This window comes from Heliangelus exortis, chromosome 3 (genome assembly GCF_036169615.1).
Source record: "Heliangelus exortis chromosome 3, bHelExo1.hap1, whole genome shotgun sequence".
Lineage (NCBI taxonomy): Eukaryota > Metazoa > Chordata > Aves > Apodiformes > Trochilidae > Heliangelus > Heliangelus exortis.
The window spans coordinates 79,975,362-79,996,269 of NC_092424.1; the positions used below are offsets into that span (position 1 = coordinate 79,975,362).

At 41.5% G+C, this 20,908-nt stretch overlaps 2 protein-coding genes across 12 annotated transcripts in view; both read left to right on the plus strand.

The window, feature by feature from the left end:
• Positions 1 to 20,908, plus strand: part of SNX14 (sorting nexin 14) — a 219,780-nt gene that overhangs the window by 124,471 nt on the left and 74,401 nt on the right. The window lies entirely within an intron of this gene.
• Positions 933 to 20,908, plus strand: part of SYNCRIP (synaptotagmin binding cytoplasmic RNA interacting protein) — a 26,820-nt gene continuing 6,844 nt past the window's right edge. For 5 of the 11 annotated variants that reach the window (XM_071741377.1, XM_071741378.1, XM_071741376.1 and 2 more), the window contains exons 1-10: positions 933 to 1,050; positions 3,213 to 3,372; positions 4,230 to 4,348; positions 4,534 to 4,641; positions 6,384 to 6,497; positions 6,590 to 6,766; positions 11,657 to 11,792; positions 12,669 to 12,874; positions 17,841 to 17,990; positions 19,308 to 19,429. In XM_071741377.1, coding sequence (XP_071597478.1) covers positions 3,225 to 3,372; positions 4,230 to 4,348; positions 4,534 to 4,641; positions 6,384 to 6,497; positions 6,590 to 6,766; positions 11,657 to 11,792; positions 12,669 to 12,874; positions 17,841 to 17,990; positions 19,308 to 19,429 — 1,280 coding nt within the window. In that variant the 5' untranslated portion in view covers positions 933 to 1,050; positions 3,213 to 3,224. Of the gene's footprint in view, positions 1,051 to 1,337; positions 1,728 to 2,800; positions 2,916 to 3,212; positions 3,373 to 4,229; positions 4,349 to 4,533; positions 4,642 to 6,383; positions 6,498 to 6,589; positions 6,767 to 11,656; positions 11,793 to 12,668; positions 12,875 to 17,840; positions 17,991 to 19,307; positions 19,430 to 20,908 lie in introns of those variants that run through there. The other 6 variants (XM_071741383.1, XM_071741382.1, XM_071741385.1 and 3 more) reach the window with 4 other exon arrangements.

A 20,908-nucleotide genomic window follows, 5' to 3' on the forward strand; every position in this document is an offset into this window, starting at 1 on the left:
CTGTATGTTTCACGTACTTACATACCAGCATGTAAGTATTTGTTGACAGTGAATTAAGTCTATAAATGTCTTGCTGTGCTCCTAAGTTAAAAACACTGGAGATTCACTGAAGGCGTTTGGCTGGGCTGAGGGGCAGCAGTAGCTGGGAGCTCCTTGCTGAGCCGCCTTTGAGGAAGTGAGTAATACTGTGTGCCTTCCTGCCTTCATTTCGCTGTCTTTATCTGGAGCTACAGGTCTGACAGAGCTTATTAGGTCGGTTTCCAAGCTTCTCGTGTGAGTTGTGCAAGTGAGGCGTGTTAGGGAACCGGAATTCCCAAGTGTGCCAAAAGAAACCCCAAGCAAGGGAGCTGCATCAGGCAAGGTTGTGTGGCGAGACCCACCTTCCACCGGGGCCAGCAGGAGCGAGTTAAAATGCTGAACAGGCGCTGGAACAAAGGCTGGAGACGGGGCAGAGGCCTCGTTTCTCCGGCCGTGCAATGGAATCTCGGTGGAGCTGCCGGACTCACCATACCCTGTGGCTGCCAGCTCTTCCCCGCCCCGCCGCCCGCCGCCCGGGGCCCTTTAACGCCAGCGCTTGAGCGGCTGAGGGCAACTCCCGCTCCCCGTGGAAAAAAAAAGAAAAAGCTCCCTCCGCACCACGGCTGCCGAGGGGCGGGCCGGGCCGGAGGGTGGGGGGAGCCCGCTGTGAGGAGCCCGCCCGAGGCGAGGGGGAGCCCGCCGGCGGGGGAGCGTTCCGGCCGCCCCTTAGGGAACGGGGGTGAGGCGCCCCCTCCGTCCCCGGAGCGGGAAAGCCGAGCGCGGCGGCGGGAGCGGAGCGCTGCCCGGCTCTCAGCTGGCCGGCAGCCACACAAAGCTCTGCTCTCCCCTCCCTTTGTCTGCGTGGCTTTGTCTCCTCCGTCCTCCCCCCGCCGCAGGCCGGGACTCCCCGCCTCCGGCCGCGGCGGTCCCCTTTGTGCCACCTGCGCGCCGTGGGAACGGCCGCTCGCCCAATCCTCGGCCGGGCTCGCCAGCCGCTCCGCCACTGCCGTTTTTCGCCTGGCGCCCGCACAGGTAGAAGGAGGGACCGGGGGTGGGTGGGGGGAGGTGTGGGAGGCTGAGGGCGGCCGGGCGGGTCCCGCATCGCTCCGTGTCCCCGCGGGGCTTCGTGCAGCCGCCGCCGCCACCTCCCCTCTCGGCAGCGCGCGGCCCTGCGCGTGCGCGCGGTCGGTGGACGCGCGCGCGCGCCCCTTGCCGGCCGCGCCGCCGCCATCCGGGAGGGAGGGAGAGGGGCGGCGCGCGCCGCTCCGCAGGGATCGCTGGAGGAGCGCGTGGAGCGGGGGGGGGGGAGGGGCGGAGAGGGCGGGCGCGCGCGCGTGCGTTCGCGCGGAGAGCCCGTCGGGCGGGGCGAGGCGAGGCGATAACCCTTGCGGAGCTGCCTGGGAGACCCCGGGTTTGGGGCTGCGCCAGCGCGCGCGGCGCCTCCTCCTCTTTCCCCCCCCACCTCTCCTCCCTCCCCCCCCCCTCGCCCGCCCCCCCTCTTCCCCCCCCACCCCCCCGAGCCGAGTGGAAGGGGCTGGGGTTGGTGCCAGCAGCGGCGTGAGCGCTCGAGCGGCCGCCATTTTACGCCAGCTCCAGCACGCTGTCCGGACACACCGAGGGAGCGGAGAAGGGGGGCAGCTCCTCAGTACGCCGAGCCGCTAGCCGCGCCCCGAGCCCCTTCGCACGGCGTTTCACCCCCGCAGCGACAGGTCAGGCGCCGGGCGCCGGCGGGCAGGCCGGCGGGCTCGTCGCGGCTCGGAGCGGCGGCAGCCGCCCGCGGAACGGGGTGGGAGCGGGCCGGGGCAGGGCCGGGCCGGGCGGCAAGAAGGGGTTGAGGCGGCGGAGGGAAGCAGGCGGGCGGGTCGGGAGGCCCTCTCTAGGCCCCTGCAGCGTTGTCGGGCCCGGGGCCCGGCTGCCAGGCGCTGCGTGGTGGGTGGAGGAGCTGGCTGCCTTCGTGGCCGCTGCTGTCGGGCGGGGGGCGGCCGGGCTGGGCCGGTGCCCGCGCGGTAGGCCCGGCAGCTGGACGGCGCTGGGGAGGAGGCGGCGGCCGGGAGCACCCGGGCCGGCCCTGCGCGGGGCGCGTGGCTCTCGCCTCATTGTCCTGCCGGCTCCTCCGCTCCATTCATTGCCCGTGAGGGGCTGGGCTGGGCCGGGCCGGGCCGAGAGGAGCCGCGACCTCGATGCCTGGGCGTGTGCGTGAGGAAAGGAGCCGCTCAGGTCTCGCGTGTCCCCGGTCACGTCGTGAGGCGGTGGGCGGCGGGTAGCGGCATTTCCCGGCCGGGAGACGGGGCTGGCGGCCGGCCCCTGCATTGTTTCGGGGAGAAGTGTGGCTGGGGGGTGGCGGCGGGGCCGGGAGGCGCCGTCAGCTCCCGCCCGAGTGGTGAAATCGGGCCCGGGGTGTTGCAACCGCCCTCCAGGGGGAATAGGGTGAGAGGTGGGGAATGGCTGGAGCTTGGGGTGGGGGGTAGCCGCTCCTCCTGCGGGAGTGTGCTGGGGAGGAGGGGGGGGGGGAAGTCGGTCACTGGAGGAAGTTGTAGGACATCTGAACGCGCAGAGCACGTGTTTCCATCGAGCTCATGGCGGCCGCTGCTGCCGCCGCCGCCACCGTGGGTGGGTGCGGACTGGGAAGAGCGCTTTGTTCCACTCGCTTGCCTGGCCGATTCCCGAGCGGAGGCAAGAAGGGATCCCGGTCGCGCCGGAGCGGCTCTTTCGGGGTGCAGCCAGTTTGCAATGGGAGGTGGAGGCAGCAGCGGGTGTCACTGGCTGTATCGCGGCGGTAGCGGCGGCTGCATGTGGCAGGTTTGCTCTTCCTCCCACCCCCGCCATTGGCTTCTTGCTCCATTTCTAACTTGTGCAGAGCCACTTAGGGAGTGTGTTGGAGAGACAGAGAGAGGGAGGTGAGTCAGAGTGTCTGGCTGGGTTGTGTAAAACCTGCAGTGAAAGCTACCCCACCTCCGTTAGGCAGTGGTGTTAGGGCTTTCCTTTGTGTTAGTATTTCTTTTGAAGAATTTTGTGCGTCTTCCAAGCCAAAAAAGTATCAGGGAAGTGGTGTACAATTTTTAAATATTTTTTTCAATTTTTTTTCTTTTTTTTTTTTTTCAAGAATAGCTCGGTCTTTTGCATATGCTGTCACTTGAATTGTTCTACTTGAAGATCTTCTTAGCTTAATTATGATGCTTATTGCATTTGAACAGATATCTGGAAACATGGCTACTGAACATGTTAATGGGAATGGTACTGAAGAACCCATGGATACTTCTGCTGCAGTTACCCATTCTGAGCATTTCCAGACATTGCTTGATGCTGGTTTACCACAGAAAGTTGCTGAAAAACTAGATGAAATTTACGTTGCAGGTAAGATGTAAAACTTGCAAAAACACTTATAGTATTTTATTGGATTCTGCTGTCTTTGGGATAAAATAGCAACTTTTTGTGGTTTCCAAAAGTATGGGAACTACAGTCTTACCAAATCTGTGATGGTTTTCCATTCAGTGCTTGAATTTATGGTAATATTTTTCAGATGAAAGTCTTGGGCCAGGCCACTTGGGCTAAGGGGTGAGAAGGAGGAAAAGTGTGCAGGTGACCATAGTAACAGCTGGAATAGGCAGCAGATGATGTGTAGGAGGAGTAGGTGATGTTGTCTTTTGTGTACTTCTCTTACAATAGTTTAGGTAACTCCAAGTAAGTGAAGCCTTGGTATTCATCTTCTCATTTTAATGATACTTTGGGACATGGTGTTTGGGCTCTCGGATGTAGAGGTTATTTACTGGTTCTCGGACATGAAAATAGCTAGCATTTTTTAAGCTTCAGTTTTGGATTGTGGTAACTTTTATGGCTGCACTTTATTTGGCTTTATAGTTTTCTTAAAATGTACCAATGTACCATTGGTAGACAAGTCATAGATCCTTTTGAGTTCAGCTTTGGGATATTGGAGATAAACTTGGCCGTTTTAACATCTGGGTTTCACAGAAATAAAAAAAAGAATACAGCAATTGGTACTCTGAATCTTAACATTTCTTCATACTTCTTGATGGAAAAAGAAAAAGGTTAAATGCACTTAAATATTTTACTTTGAACAAGACTAAGTGATTTGTTAGGTATAGTAACTTAACATTAATCAGTGATTGATTTAAGGGTCACTGAAATGTGTTAAATATGGTTAAACAGGTTGCTGCCCCAATATAATTAGTGACTTTTTTTCTTTTCTCTAGGGCTAGTTGCACATAGTGATCTAGATGAAAGAGCTATTGAAGCTTTAAAGGAATTTAATGAAGAAGGTGCATTGGCAGTACTTCAGCAGTTTAAAGACAGTGATCTCTCACATGTTCAGGTAATGTCAAGCAGTTCAGATTGTAATTGTTTAGGGATAAACTGCTAGTTGACTGGCAAGAGGTTTACTTAAGTCTCTCCTGTGATCCATAGGTGATACATAAAATGGGCACTGCACTAGTTCAAGGTAAAATTACATTCTGGGTTGTCATGTTTCAGAACTGAAGATTAATGTATCTTTTGCAGAACAAAAGTGCCTTTTTATGTGGAGTCATGAAGACATACAGGCAGAGGGAAAAACAGGGGACCAAGGTGGCAGATTCTAGCAAAGGACCAGATGAAGCAAAAATTAAGGTATGTGTCTAAAGATAAAAGTTATGCACTGTACCTGTTGTTTTTCAAAGCTGTAGTGACAGCTACCTCGATTATTTTGGAACTGTGCTTTTCTTAAAAAGGCTGTTTTAGTTTGTCATTATTGGAAAGCTGTCACTAGCATTTTTGTCCTGCACTTTTGCCTCTTCAAGAGAAAATTTAATGTACTTTTGACTGCTGTAACTGAATTTATACAAAAATGAAAGGGATTTGACAGATTTGCTTTATGTCTAGATGAGACAGTTCTGCTGTGTCACAGTAAAAGTTTTCAGAGATTTGTCAGCATACATCTTTGAGTTCAGAATGTGTAACTCCAGCTATTAGTGGCTGTGTTCTGTTTTTCAGAGTTACAGAATGTCAGGGATTGGAAGGGTTGTTGGGGTTTTTTTCTCCTTCAGGTTTATAGCAACCCCACAATGGGGAGGAGACACCATGTGTCTGAAAAGACAGATTGTAATGGATTTAGGATTTAGCCCACTTCTTGTGACATAATCACTGTTGTCATATACTGTACCCCAAACTGTCTTAGTAATTGATATGTTATTCCTTGGATCAACTCTTCTGCTAGCAAGAGACTCCAGTTTTAAGAGTTAGGCATACTATTTTATTTTTGTTTTAATTTTGTGATGAGCAACTTCATGAAAGCTTAGGGAACTCTCTAAGCATGCTTAGTCAATGTCTTAAAAAGCAAGAGAATCTTTCATCTGTAACTCTCCATGTGTAAACTGGAGCATGAATGTGCTGTATATTACAAATAACTATGTATCTTGCAAAACTAGAAAAATCTTATTTTTTGACATTGAGGCTGGGGTGCCATTAATTGCAAATTTAAAAAAGACCAACTTGATACTGTTTTTGTCACTGCCACATGAAACAACAACATGAGGACTTAGTTAACTGACTTGGAGTAGCAAAGCTTTTACAGCTGATGGCTGTAGCATTTAAAATAACTGCAGTTTTCCAGTTGTGAAGTTACAAATTCTTGATTATAACTAGGCTTGTTTAACATGCTGTTCCTTTGCATGCAGAGTCGATTTGTCTTTGTACAAAATTATTATAAGACAGACTGATTTCAGAGGGGTTTCTCTTTCATTTGCATACTTCATCTAACATTGTAAACTGCTGTTGTGTCTGTAACTGTGTAGTGATTCCAGTGACAGTCAGTTGTGCTGGGATGCTGTATGTGCCCACAAGGAATTTGAGGAGCCTTGAGGAGAGGATAGGAGAAAGATAGCAGAACGCTTCAGTAGTGGGGTACACCTGAAGTAGTCAGAACAGTGCAACAGGGGTGTAAACACTTAAACATATGTTCTTTACCTCCACACTTATGAGTAATCTCATTAAGTGAAGGGAACTCTTGTGCGTAAATGTTTTGCAGGATTGGACATGTCAAAACAAGAAGTGGCTCAGACTAAGATCTTTGTCATTAAAGGGAAGCTTGATGTTCTATTACTTGGCCTCTTTTGTTTTCGAATGAAAACAAAGGAATTGGGAAAACTGTCAACTTTCTAGCAGTGTTTCTGTACTTGACAGTTCTAATAATTGCTTTGCAAGTTTCTTGTTAAAGTACTTGTTCAGTATCTCTGTTCAGTACAGTACACTTGTTCACCTGTGGGAGTTTCAGAACATTAGAGGAATTATAACTATGTCTGCTTGTGAGCAAAGTGCATCTAAACTAGCTCAGCTTGTATATGATTTTAAAATTTTAAGTTTCTTACTTGAAGGCACTCTTGGAGAGAACTGGCTACACTCTTGATGTGACTACTGGACAGAGAAAGTATGGTGGACCTCCTCCAGAGTCTGTATATTCGGGACAACAACCTTCAGTTGGTACAGAGGTAAGAATAAAATCTTTATGTAGATTTATTATTCAATGGAAGCAACTTTTTTTTTTAATACATATAAACAACACTCTTTATCTTTGTTGTAGATATTTGTGGGCAAGATTCCAAGAGACTTGTTTGAAGATGAACTAGTTCCGTTATTTGAGAAAGCTGGCCCTATATGGGATCTCCGCCTAATGATGGATCCACTGACTGGTCTAAATAGAGGATATGCTTTTGTCACTTTTTGTACTAAAGAAGCAGCTCAGGAAGCTGTTAAATTGGTAAGTTTTCATAATTTTTTGTTAAGTACACTCTTAGGCTTATAAGCAGTTCTGCTGATCCTGGTGCTAAAGATGAAACTGTCAGATCGTTTCGTGTGTCCACTGTGTGTTTTTAAACATTTCCACATTGTACATAAATTTTTTGCTGGCTGTATTGGAGACTGGGAAAAAAAAAGAGCTGCTGGACTGCTATTGGGTCCAGTTAATTGAGCCTTTTTTATTAGCAAAAGTTGTATTAGTGAGTTCTGAGCTGTCTGCATCTAGCTAAGTTTTAGAGAGAAGCTGTTTTCAGATACCTGTGGGACACGGGAAGAGCTGGTCAGGTTGACTGGGATTTCTGATTTGTTCTTGCGCCAGCAGGGGGCCCCGTGCCGGAAAAATGCTCATACACTGGGTTTCATAACTTCAGATGGGAAATAATCACCCTTTGAGTGTTAAGATCTTGTCTGTTTACTGCATCTGACTGGAAAAAGTCATAAATCCTGCCAGGTTAAAAAGCATTTCCTCTGTTTTATACAGAGGTGTGAAACAGCTGGAATTGAGGAATAGGCTACTCTTAACATTTATAGGTTTTGTGCATGAAGTATCCATTTCTTAAAAAAGGAGGGGGGAAAAGAAACACCACTCAACAGAGCTTCTTTGTTTTCCTAGTTTAGTTGAATTTGAATGTTTTTTAGGTAGTTAGACATTGATATGGCTTGTGCAGGTATGACCTTCAGGAGTGCTAACTGTATTCATTGTGAGGTATACTAATACAGCAGGGTTAAAATCTCTGTTTTGTAATAAGGTACATCTTACACCATTGAAGCATCCTATTGATGTATTAATAACATAAGTCAGTGGAGATAAATCAAGCTGAAGATGGGAATGTGTTTTGAAAATTGTAGGAATGTCTGCAGAAGTACAAAAATACCTGGCATATGCTGCTTAGCTTTTTAAATAAGAATGGTCTGTGTTCCTGTGCACAGTCAAAGATGAGGATAACTGTGTGTGCACCTCTTTGTACTTTCATTTTTAACCAAGCTATTTATATTGTGTGTGAACTCTTTGAGGGTTTTGCACATGACTTAGCAAAACAGTGAATCATATCAAATATGTTGTAAGAGGGACCTAGTAAACAAACATTTTTTTTTTCTTCACTTAGGTAGATTTTTGCTCAAAAGCAGCACTCTAAAATAGTCGTTCAGACTTTGTTTCCATAAAAGTAATACCAGATCCTAGCCTCAGTCTTCCACTAAACAGTACAAAGGAAGGAGGTACTTGTCGTCCCTTTATGGCTTATCTTTAATATGCAGGGAAAAAAAAGAATTATGTCCTGTTTCTCAGTTAAACATCCACTGAGTGTAATAGCTGAAAGGTGGTGTGATTGATTGAGCAGCTTTTCAGCCTCCATGCTAACCTCTGAGAGCAGGGTTAATTTTAAATGTGGTATTGGTCAGCTTTTGAATGGTTCCAGCTCTAGCTGGCTGGCTTGTTTGGTGAAAGTTTCCCAGGTTGTCTAGAAGTGATTTGCAGGGGTACTAGCAAAATATGGATGTATAAATCTGTTGAAAATCATGGGTCTGTCACTTGTATTAGCTACACATACATTGGAGAGAGGCTGCTGAAAGACTTTTTTAGAAATGCTGAATGCCTGGACATAGCCTTTTTAATAGCCTAGTATTTTAGCAGTTGGTGGTTTTTATACTAACTATAATATTCTGATGTGTATACAACTGCTCAGCTTTCTGCACTCCCGGCATAGGGGTGGTTCGTGGTTCTGTTACTTCCCGTGTTCTTCCCAGAGGACTTTTTTTTTTTTTTCCCAGGATTCTGTTAAGTATAGCAAAACTGAGAAGAAAAATCTTTGCATTGCCTGTAGCATTCTGAGTAATAAGAGACAACAATGAGGTCTTGTCAATACCCAGACTGCATTAGAGAATAAATTGACCTGTCTTAAAGCTTTCAGTTGGTGTAACTTATTTGCATACAATTCATGTCTGTTTGGCTGTTGTATCATCCACGGTCTTTATATCAACAACATAAAACTGAACTGAAATTTTTGAGTAATCTTAATGTTGATTTATGCTGTTTATTAACCAGGAAAAAACTTGTAACTTGAAAGCTTGAGACCTTGACTTTGCCTATACATTTTTAAGCCACTTTAAAAAAGGGGGGAACTGCCTAAGTTGTGTTTCAAGTACTTCTGGGTCTGTGCTTGAGACAAAAAGGGAGTGAAGCTATGGCCTGATACTGAAAACACTGACAGATCTGACCAGTAGTTACTGTTATGTTTACTACTCAATCCAGTGTGGTTAACCCTCACTGCTGGAGCATAAATGGCATCTCAAAACTTAACAGAAGCACTGGCTATCAGAAGTCTCATTTTACTTTTATTTTAACACGTAGCATTTTTTCCCACTTAATATGTTTACATTTACCTTCTGTTTTATACAGCTTGAGTTAAAAACTGAAAATCCGGTTGGCTTCTTTTGCACACATACTCAATTTTTCCTCTTTTGTGGGAAGTTGTTAAATTTCAGTTTTTCAAAACATTTTTGAGTGATTAAGGTTACTGTAAACTTGTTCAGGATAAATATTTGTGAGGTGAAGATTGTAGGAAAACATACTGAAACCTATAGTAGCATATGATGTATTTTTGACTAGAACAAGTGTGAGCAGGTACAGGTGTGGTATGCAAATACTCCCTTTAAGCAGTTTGCTGGCTATGCATAGCAGTACAACTTGCCATTTGCTGCTGGAAAGAAGCTAAAATAGCTAGTGAAGACAGCAGTGGATAGGTAAAGTAACAAGACAGACCTTATGCATACTTTGACCTGTTTGTGAATATATTCTTATAGAAGTTATCAGAAAAAATCCCCAACCCTGTCTGTTTTGGTGTCTAGAGGGTAGTAATATTTCTGTTACTAACTTTGGACATTGATTCAGTGGTAACAAGAGGGGGAAGCAGTGTGCTGACATTGCTGATTTGGTAGCCTGTTTTGGCTCTTCACCAGGATCATGATTTGGGCCTGTTCATGTCTAATCTTAAGTTTACAGATGATACACAAACAGTTTACCTAAAAAACACCTTTGTGTTCAAGAGCACCTAATTCAGGACCATTGTACTGCTTTCTCTGTGTTAAGGTAAACATACAGTGAAAAGTGGTGGTTCATATATTGTAGTATGAAAAACCTACTAGAAACTACTCTGAGTTTGGAATCACAATCTGGTAGAATGTATTTCTTTAAGTTATGAGATATTTTGTTGCTATGAGTTGTATGAGAAGCTCTTTTTGGATTAAATGTGTAGTCTGATTTTGGTTTTGGACTTAAATAGAAACAGCAGGATACTACCTTCTCTTATCCATATAGAATAGAATATTTCAGTTGTAAGGAACCTGCAGTAATCATCTGTCTAGTTCAAGTATCTGACCAATTCAGGGCTGACCAAAGTTGAAGCATGCTAAAGGCATTGCCCTGATGCCTCTGAAACACTCAGGCTTGTCTCTAGCAAGCTTATTTCCACTGTTTGACCACAGCTTCAGTAAAAATTGCTTCCTAATGTAAAGAAATGCTTCATAATGTATAGTTCAGTTAATGAAGAATCAGTATGAGTCTCTTCAGAACTAATAAACTGTCAGCTTTTTTAAAGGTGTTTGAAGGATTTTTTTGAGCTAGTGTAATCTGTTCATTAATATGTGTAAGTCTGTTTATTAATGATCATAATATATAGTCTTTCTGTGCAGCTGTTTCCTGCTTTCACATCAACTATTCTTCTGCCTCACGGGCAACAGATAATAGAAGTCTTTTACTGTATGTAAAAATCAGTGTTTTGAGATATAATTTGTTGGGAAGATGCTACTGCATCTCATTTTCACATGCACAGTTCTCCTTTTGGATACAGTTGGCTAGCTTTGGAAATTTTCAGTCATGTAGTTTTTGTTTGCTCGAGGTAAACATCAACATACCCTGATTTTCAGTGCACAGAAGAACTGGGAGAACCTGCTGATGCAGGGAGGTTTACCACCAAATACAAAATAACTCAAAGAAAAGTAGCTAAATGAAATTTCAAGTCTTGTCCTGCTACTTGTCACTAAGATGTTGACCACAAAGTACATTTTCCTTGCTTAAGAACTGTTTGTTGGAGGAGCTTCCAGTTGGAAAGGAGTTATGTACCATCAATTGACCTCCCTGCTGCTTATTTGGATGGTGCATGTCTCTCTGCATCTCAATTAAAGGCATTTTTTTTTGTCAACAGATGTCTACAGTAATACTTTTTTCTTTAAAGTAGTGATTTGTTCAGGGTGTCTTCTAAACAGCCTGTTACCGGAGAAGCATTTGAACAGAAGTCTTATAGTTCCAACTCAGTAGAAGGTTGTTCTTGCTGTTTACATGTGTAATCTGTGCTTTGGAAAGTATTTGCCAAGTATTGTTGCTCTTGCACATTTTGTGGAGACCACCTGATCATGGCTTCTTTTCTTTTGTTAACTATGGAAGTGTAGAAAAAGTCTTAACTGTATTTGTAACTCCTGTCTTGTATTATACACAATTCAAGAATTCGTAGGTATAGGCTGTAGAAGAGCTTGCATTTTTTTCTGGACTTTTGTGAAGAAAATATGATGACTTGAACATAAGATTTGCCTTTCATGGTTCTACATGAAAAAGTCTCTAAAGAAACATGTATTAGCAAAGAGGCTTGAAAAAGAAGGGAGAAATAATTATTGGCTGAAATTGTGACTATACGTTAGAGAAACACATGCACTTCAGAACAGTTAAAAATGCATAAGTCAAGGAATTAAACATATTACTAACCGCATGTTAGCAAAAGTAAAATATTTGATTTGCTGCTGTTGGAGATGAATGAAAATTATCAGTAACTGATGCCTGTCCAATTATTTTTTCTTCTAGTACAACAACCATGAAATTCGTTCTGGAAAACACATTGGTGTATGCATCTCTGTTGCCAATAATAGACTTTTTGTTGGTTCTATTCCTAAGAGTAAAACCAAGGAGCAAATTGTTGAAGAATTTAGCAAAGTAACAGGTAGGTCACTAATGTTTTGTAGAGATGTTAAACATGATCAGTGATGAACTCATGTTTTTGCTTATGGTTGAATAATGGGGAATCGAAATGAAGACCACTCAGCATTTGCCTCTATCTTTAGGTGTTCTTTTTATTTTTTAATGTTGTTGTGCTAAGGGCTCAAATACTTGTGATTAGTCTAGATGTGTAATTCTAGTTTTACTTAGAGTAAGTGTGTAATGTTTAAAAAAAAAAGGAATAGGTGGTTTAATTATTTCAGTACAAACATGTTCTAAAACTTTTCAAAGTAAAATTAGAAAAGACTGGAGAAAGTAACTTCATGTAGTAGTTCCATGCTTCAGAATTTTTAGTGATTTGATAAGGTTGTCTTTGGTAATGGCATGTAAACTGGCAAAGGTGACATTTGATGGCTTCCTGTGCTACTGAACAATATATTTCAGGTTCCTTGGGCCAACACTGAAAATTTTTGCCTGTCTTTAAATCACAGAAGTTTGATCTATTGTTTAGACATCCATGGCAAAGACACATGCTGATAAGTGGTATGACCTAGGGGCTTGAGAGGAGAACTGACAAAGCAGCACCTTTGGCTTAACTCTCCTTCATTTAGTTAAAAAAAAAAGGTACTATTCTTAAGATTAAGTTTTCTTCACTTAAAAATAGAACAGACATAAGTTTCAATAGTCCAGTGACTCTGAAAACATTAGTCTTGAAGGTGGGGAAATTTTATTATGTTCACAGTCTCAAAAGAGTGGGGTGTTCGTGTGTTTCATGCTTCCTGGACCACTTGTCAAGTACATCTGAGAAAGATAATCCTTACTTTATAATACAAATTCATGGATTGAAGCCATAACAAATAAATATTTTTCCTAATTTCAGAGGGTCTTACAGATGTCATATTGTATCATCAGCCTGATGACAAGAAAAAGAACCGAGGTTTCTGTTTCCTTGAATATGAAGATCACAAAACTGCAGCTCAGGCCAGACGTAGGTTAATGAGTGGCAAAGTGAAAGTCTGGGGAAATGTTGTTACGGTTGAATGGGCTGACCCTATAGAAGACCCAGATCCTGAAGTCATGGCAAAGGTAATTAAGCTATGAGGGAAACATAATACAATTAAAGTGCTTTGTTCTAAAGTAAGTACTTTCTGGCATTAGCCTAAGTTTAAATTGACAGAGATGTTGTAGGTGAGATGATAAACTACAAATATGCTCTGGAAATAGTGAATTTGAAAGCTGTATTGACTGACATTATTTTGTGCTCCCAAGGCTGGATAATTCTTGCTGAAAAGACACATAGGCCTAATGTATTCAGTTTCTCATCTGGAAGTGGTGGTGGTGACTTCAAAAGTTAAAATGGCTTTGTGGCTTAAAATTTGGAGGGAAAGAGATCTAGATGCCATCACAGAACAAGACTTAATTTTTTTAAATCTGGAACATCACTTCAGAATTGGAACATGGCAGTAAGACACACTTCAGTATTTTAAAGTTGCCTTTAGCAGTTACTTCTGAGAACTTTTGCAATTACTTTGTACTTGGAACTGTGTATCTTTAATTTGAGAGGAATTAGTTCATGACAATACTAAGACTGGTAATATTTTGGATTTTGAATATTTAATTAAAACAAGTCTGGACTGCTAATTAACATTTTTAAATGTGTTGTGTGGGATATTTTGCCAGAAATGAATTATCTGATTTTTTTTTTTTTTCCTTCCCATCAGATAAAGCCCAATCCTGTCTTTTTCACTAATTTTGTGTAGCTGAGTTGTTTAATGAAAACTCATAGCTAGCCTATGTCCTTATCTCTTTCTCTTTGCTTGCTTTTTTGTCTGTGCTTTTACTATCATCTGAGACACGTCACTTGCTGGAGTCCTACTTTGATGGACCTAGTAAGATAGCTTGGCTGGGATCGCCTCTTTGGTGAGCCATAAGGGAAAAGGGTTGGGGTGGGGGCTTATTTTAGGGAAAAAGCTGCTTTTGTAATACAGGTATTACAGAAGCTTTTGGACTACCCCATCTGCAGACTTAATTTTTCTTGCCCAGCATCAGAGACTTTCAGCAGTGGGGAAGAGTCTTGCAGGTAAAATTTGTTGAAGGTGGCACTTACTGATATGGAGACCTACCTGACCAGTTTCTTGGCTCAAAAGAGAAGAGACCTAATCCAGCAAACTGTTAAAATAAATGAGCAGGAACTTCTTAAATGACTTGAGTAGATGGGCAGGAAGTGATAGGGTAATGAGGTATCTTTCCTCAATAAGTTTACAGGTGTGTGGACTAGAGAACTAATGTAAAAGCTTAGTAGTAGTTTACCCCATTTAATAGTACAGTCTTTTGAATATGTTAATACCTGGTTTTATATTTGAAATGAGACATGATGGAAATGTGCAGAAAACACGTTTGTATACTTCCAGTGCCACATGCTAAAGATAGAGCATGGCACTTGGGTTGAAGATGTATGGAAAAGGGAGACTAAGTGATTAAGAATACTGAAAAAGGTAGAGAACACCTAGCTTGTATCTGAAGGCACAGGTTGAGACAAACATTGATGTCTGACCTTCTTTGCTTGCTGCATCCCTTAGTTGATTTCTGCAACAAGAAAAGTCTCTACTCCCATCTTTCTTGCCCACTTGTGGTGCGTTTGGAGATACTCTGGCCAAATCTGGCACTTCTGGAAGCGTCAGTTTTACTTTGTTGTATATTGCTGTCTTTTTCGTAAGAGGGCAGCTAAGCTGCTGCTGGATTAATAGTCTGCTAGGTATGAGCTACAAGTTGGGTATCTGTATTTCTGCATACTGTCAGTCAGTAGCAAAGGCAGAACTCCTGCCATCTGACAGATTCCTGTGGTAGAATGCTCTGGAGGAAACACTGAGTAGGAGAAGGTTGCTTTCATCAGAATAAGCATCTGATCAGCAGGTTGTGGTTTGTTTTTTGTTTTGTTTTGCTTTCATTTTGTTTTTTGCTTGTTTTTGTTTAGTTTTTTTGTTTTGTATTTTGTTGAGACTAGTAGAAAAGCAAGTCTGTAAGAGCGAACTATGAGGAAGACAAATTCACCTTTGTAGCCAGAAGAACAGCATTGTATACCTTGCATAAGCAGAGAAGCAGCATGTTGATTCATCAGTAGATGGAGAGTTATTAATTCAAATTTCTGAAATGTTTATTCAAGCCTTTTTTCCCCTCTCCTCTTTTGTTTAAATGTGGAAAGTACTGCATGGATGCATGCTTAAAATTTAATTGGACTGCTATCTTAAATATGAAGTACCTTGAGTGGGATGAGTTAGAAAGCAAGATTTTGAAGCTACACATATGTCCTACCAAAGATTATTTCTTGTTCTGACAGATCAGAGTATAATTCGTTACATAATTGATTTCTGGTCCAAAGTGAACTTTTTTCCATATTCCAGTAGCTGTGTTGATAGCTTAATTTCTCAAAAGTTTTATTTTGATCCCTATTGTACCTGTCATGCAAATACATTTCTTGGTATTTTGCTTGATTTCTGTAGCATGGTTGAAGCTACATAAGACATTGTGGAGTGGCAGGTTAATCAGGTAAATAAAGTCCTATGCTTGCCTGGTAGATTCAGGGCAGGAGGAAGGGCTAGTAACCTTTGGAGAATGTGGTAAACATGTGTGAAGTGCTTGTGCTGTAGGTAAGAGGAAGAAAAGGAGCAGATGCTGGAAGTTTTGGGTGTAGTCTAATCTTACATAGTACATAAAAGTGAGTTCTGCCTTTTTGACAGTACTGCTGCTGGGTATATTGCTTGTTATGCATGTATTTATGGAACTTGGGTGTTAATGAGGAGGACTTAATATTTTCCTTCCCTCTTTTGATAGCTTAAATGAAGTAAGAGTGGCTTAATCTTCTATCAACTTAGGTTTTAACCTGCCTTCTAGCTGGTTCAGCTACAATTTTCACCTGTAAAATGACTAAAGGTGCTAAATTTTTTCAGATTTGTTTACATTGGAAAAAATAAATAGGTTGCTTTTTGCTTCTTAAATAAAATGCTGTTAGTGCATCTTGTAACTAAAATGTTATGAGTTCTGAGGTTTTTAATGGTGTCTGACACTATGTCAGTCATTGCAGACTTACTAGTGAAGGCTGATTAGAGTTCCTCATGAGATGCTATTTTCTTCCTTTCCTAAAACGGAAGAATGAATCAGAAATACACGTTTGCTTGAAAGTTACTGTTTTTTAAAACCATTGATTACATCACAAAACTTGCAGGTCATTTTAATAAAATAAGGTAGCAATTATGACAGTTTGCTAAAAATGGTTATTATGTATAGGTTACAAGGAAATAAAGGTTGTTCTTAGCATCAGGGCATGTAGGAGAGGTATAGCAAAGGGTAAGAAAGAAGCAGCTTACCTCGAGGAGCTGACTTTATTCATCATATGAGAATCAGTAAGAATAACTACTGCCAAAGACTATAGTTGATAACAGTGAGTTGGATTTATGGTCCCTATTATCCCTTCTTTCAAACTGCATCTCATCCTAGTGAAGTTCGTGAGTGAGACAAAGATGTATGGAAGTCTGTACTGTTTGTTTGTAACTTAATTACGTAGTAATTCTTACTTAAAGGGTATCAGGGTTTATTGAGTTCCTGTATGTGATGGGAATAGAGATAAGAGCTCTGCTTCAAAAATCAAAGCATTCTTTCTTTGGTCCCCTCACACCCTGTGTTACTTGTTTTGACCTTCTAGGGTTAGGAGCAGGAAGTTAGTGCTGCCATGTACAATATTTGCTTTTTGTCATCAGCTTACTTGAAACTAATGGTAGCAGAGGAGATGTGAACAGAAGTTACAGGTTTTGCAGCTGTCCCTTGTAGGGAGGTAAGACTGAGCATCCTGTGGCAGTAGGAGGTGAGTGGACTGCCAGGGCATGATGTCAACATTTGGAAGGGACTCTCACCAACAAGTTGAAGAGGTCTGTGAATTGTGAGAACTCATGGAGGACATCATGCAAGCATTCTAATGTACAGTCACTTAGTGCAACCTCAGTGTGGATGCTAGAACAAGTCTTTAAACACTAACCAGTCACTAACACACGTGATTCCTGGTGTCCAGTGTATGTTGTCTGCTGTATTAAATCAGAGTCTAGCTTAATACATACCAGAGTCAGACTGGTATGTATTTTCTTTTATCATAAGCAGTTGGTGGTTGATAAAATTTTGTATTGATGATTTAGTCACTATAAGGCAGTTAACAGGGCATATCTTAGTAGTTGAAAGATAACCAAACTATCGTACAAGCTGCATAGAAGTCTTAGTGTAATTTCACAGCCATGTATTGCATGCTTTTAGAGAGCTGGCTGGGGGATGGAATAGGCTTTCAGTTATTTGGAGGTATCTGTTCCTCAAGAGAAGGACATGGTTTGACTTGTGAGAAAGTCCAAGCACGCTTTCCAAGGCACTGACATTTGGCAGTGTCAGCCTTAGTATTGCTTTCTGTCTGTGTTTTTTTTTCTTGTGGATTCAGGTCACTGAATTGCTCCTCAGGCAAGCGCAGTCCTGATGCTAGGTATTTTTTGTAGCTATAGCATGGAACCCACAAGTTAAGCAACTTGAGAGCTGTAGGCCTGTCACCTCTGACCTAGATATTATAGTGATGACTGTTCTGCAAATACCTGAGCAAAAGCCTGTCTAAACAGTGAAATGTTTTGATAAGTCAATTATTTTGTGTGCAACCGGTCCTGGTTGCCTTCTTGCAAGCTTGAAAGTGTTCTGAGTTGAAAAATAGTACTGCTAGAATTCTTTCAAATGTTTACACAAATTAGATTTTTCAGGATATACTGATCTGTCATCGTTTTTGAAAACAGATTTATACTTATGTCAGGCAGAATTTTAGGGCTAACTCATGCTGTATTAATCTACAAATCTACATATTTGTGTATGTACATATATATATATATATACACACATAAATAAAATGGTGTACATAAAATGTAATGCTGCTATCAGTACTGCCAGTAGTAATGACTTTCAATATTTCATTTTATGTTTTGGAATCACACTTTTAAGAGTTTTTTTTCGTGCTTGTTTTGTTTGTTTTTTTAAGGTAAAAGTTTTGTTTGTCCGCAATCTTGCCAATACTGTAACAGAGGAGATACTAGAAAAGGCCTTCAGTCAATTTGGAAAGCTAGAGCGAGTGAAGAAGCTAAAAGACTATGCTTTCATTCATTTTGATGAACGGGATGGTGCTGTCAAGGTAAGTGAAGAGAACTAACTGTGTAATAACTAAACATAACATTTAGAAGTTGTATACTTGCTTTAACGTGAGAAAAAGCTCTGACAAAAATGGTATCACATTACCACTTACAACTTTGTTCTCTGCAGTGGCTAGCTTGAAAAGTGAATTTTAGATGCACCTACCCTGAGCAGTTGTGCTTGTGAGTATCTGAGGTTATAAGCTGAAACTGAAGTGCCAGAACTTCTCACCAAATTATTGCTCTTCTCAGCAAATTATTCGTAGAATCTAAAGCAGTTTCTGTAGGGCAGGTGGTACAAACTTAAGTAAGCTTTTTAATTTTCCAGGAACAGAATTACTTCCTTTTTACAGAGTGGAATAAGCAGAGAAGCACTTTTTTTTTTTTTTTTTTTTTTTAATGAGAGGTGCTGCATAATTAATAGTAATTTCTGGATTTTGCTAGCCTGGTCTTGGTGTTTTTTTTTTTTTTTCATCTGTCTTTAGGAAGGGAAAGTGTAATTCCTGTCTTGCCTATAGTCAGTCTGGTTTTTATGTTCTACAGGAGGATGCAGGATACAAGGGGATTAAGTTTTAAGTTTTCTTTCTCATCCAGGTGCCTTTAAGTGGATGCTTAGGAAGATGGGAAAGAATCTTTTCATAGGATATGTATTCTAGCAAGGCTTAGCTATGTAGAGTCCCTAAAAATGGTAGAATCTTTAGGCTACCCTTGCTTAAATTCAGCTTGTAGCAATTGCTGTGACCCATGAGCATTATATATGTGTGTGTGTTGGTGGGCTTTTTGATGGTGGTTTGTTTTGGTTTTTTATAGTCGGAGTGAGATGTTAAGTTCTAGTTTTTGACTTCCAGTTTAAAAAGAAAGTTACATTTATTATAAGTAAAATAAAAGAATTAAAACATATACCGATCTCTAGCTTCAGTAGTATTTCCATGTGTGCTGATATTAAAATGTTGTTGCCTTATTACAAAATCCATGCTTGCAGAAAACAGTTTCATTGCTTCATTAATTGAAACAGCTTGCAAAGATTGAAGCTTATTTCCAGTTTTCAGTGGAAGATTTTGAAACTGATATATGCAGTCCTGGGCTTGAGAGCCAAATTAAGAGGAAATGCATTAGTGGAACCCAGGATACTATGCTGTCTGATAATTTAAAGGTGTTTTTTGGGTTTTTTTGGTTGTGTTTTTTTTTTTTTTTAGCTTTATGTTGTTATTTTAGCTCTGGATAACAAATTCTAAAATTCATGCTCGTAAAAGATAGAATAAAATAAATACCTTCAGATATGCTTAGAAGTATATTTAAAGTCTGGTTAATTCCTTCAGGCAATGGAAGAAATGAATGGCAAAGATTTAGAGGGAGAAAACATTGAAATTGTTTTTGCTAAGCCACCAGATCAAAAAAGGAAAGAACGGAAAGCTCAGAGACAAGCGGCTAAAAATCAGATGTAAGTGTAAATGCATGCACTTATGTTGTATTACTTCTGAAAGACATGTATGCTCCTACAGAATTAGAACTTCTGGGTGTTTCAGTGGGTACGCTGTAGTATGTACAGGTTTTCTGGCTCCTCTGAAAATGTGAAATTCATTTCAGTTGTTTGCATTTATTTTACTTTAGTGGTGTTGGGTCAGAATTCAGATACTGGTTTGGTCAGTGTGAGAGCACCAGAGGAAATGTTTGAAGGTCATCACATGTACACACTTTCACTTTTTATTCTAAACTTTCATGTTTTTCTGTACTGATCTGTCACTTAAATGAACTTAGGGATGTGCTCCTCCCAGTGGGCTTAGCAGTACTGTTACAGCTTCCCTTTTTTAATAAAGTACCTACTGAAAGGAGGGTCCTGGCATTCTTTTTTTTGCCACTTTCATAAGACAGATCAGCTCAAGGCTTATAAAGTAGTACTGTCTTGAGGTCTTGTGGTAATACATGCTCAGTATGGGGGGGGGGGGGAAAAAAGCCTTTTCTTGGTAGTGTGTTCTTTTCAATGTTCTCATGTGTTTTCTTTCTTGGATATCTCGTGGCTTTTCTAACCATCTTCCCTCCCCCACCTTATTTCCAAAAATAACTTCTTCTAATGCTGCTGTGCAGCATCCAAGATGATAGAATAGTGAGGTTGATACAGATCTCCAGATGGTGACCTGACCTACTGTACATGTGGAGTTTGTTAAGTTTGCCCTGATTGTAGTTCTTGTAACTTTCTTGGCCCTTTTGTTCTTCTTCCTTGGGCATCTGCTGTTACTGTAAGAAGTGAATTCTTTCTTTTGTGTTTTTTCTGTGCCAGGCAGGCCTTTTCTGTTCAGCTTAAATCTTTTGGTGATACAACTCGAATTTTTCTGTATATTGTGTCTTTGCAAGGCCACCATAAATACCTGTTAATTAAAATAAAAAACATTGTTTAAAGTTGCAGTTTGTGTCTCAACACAGGCAGCTGTCTGCATTGTTGTGTTGTCTCTGGTTGGAGATAGGCTTTTTCTCACTGATTTTGTGTAATACCAAAAAATAACTCTCATACTGCAGCGTACAAACAGTTTTATTAGCTTCGTATTCAGGATCTAACAATGGCCTGTTTTCAGCAATGAAGATTTTCTTAAAATGCACTTGATAATTATAATGCTTTGTGATTTATTTTTTTCCTCCCCACTCCCCAGCTGTTCTCTGCAGATTATCTGAGACCCAGATTTATTACTTTTGGATAGTGTGCATGTATTTGAAGTCTTCTGGCATGTGTCAGTTCTAATATTAATATTAGAAGTGCATTAGAAGTGCATCCCCTCCCCTTTTATTGTTTATGATGCACATGTCTCATTTTGTGGAGGTAGGTAAAGTAGGGCTGCCTCTTCTGTTCTTCTAGTCAGAGGTATGGTAATGCCACTTCTTCAGTTCCTCTTTGTCTTCATTCTTTTGGGAATTCTCTATTTTTTTT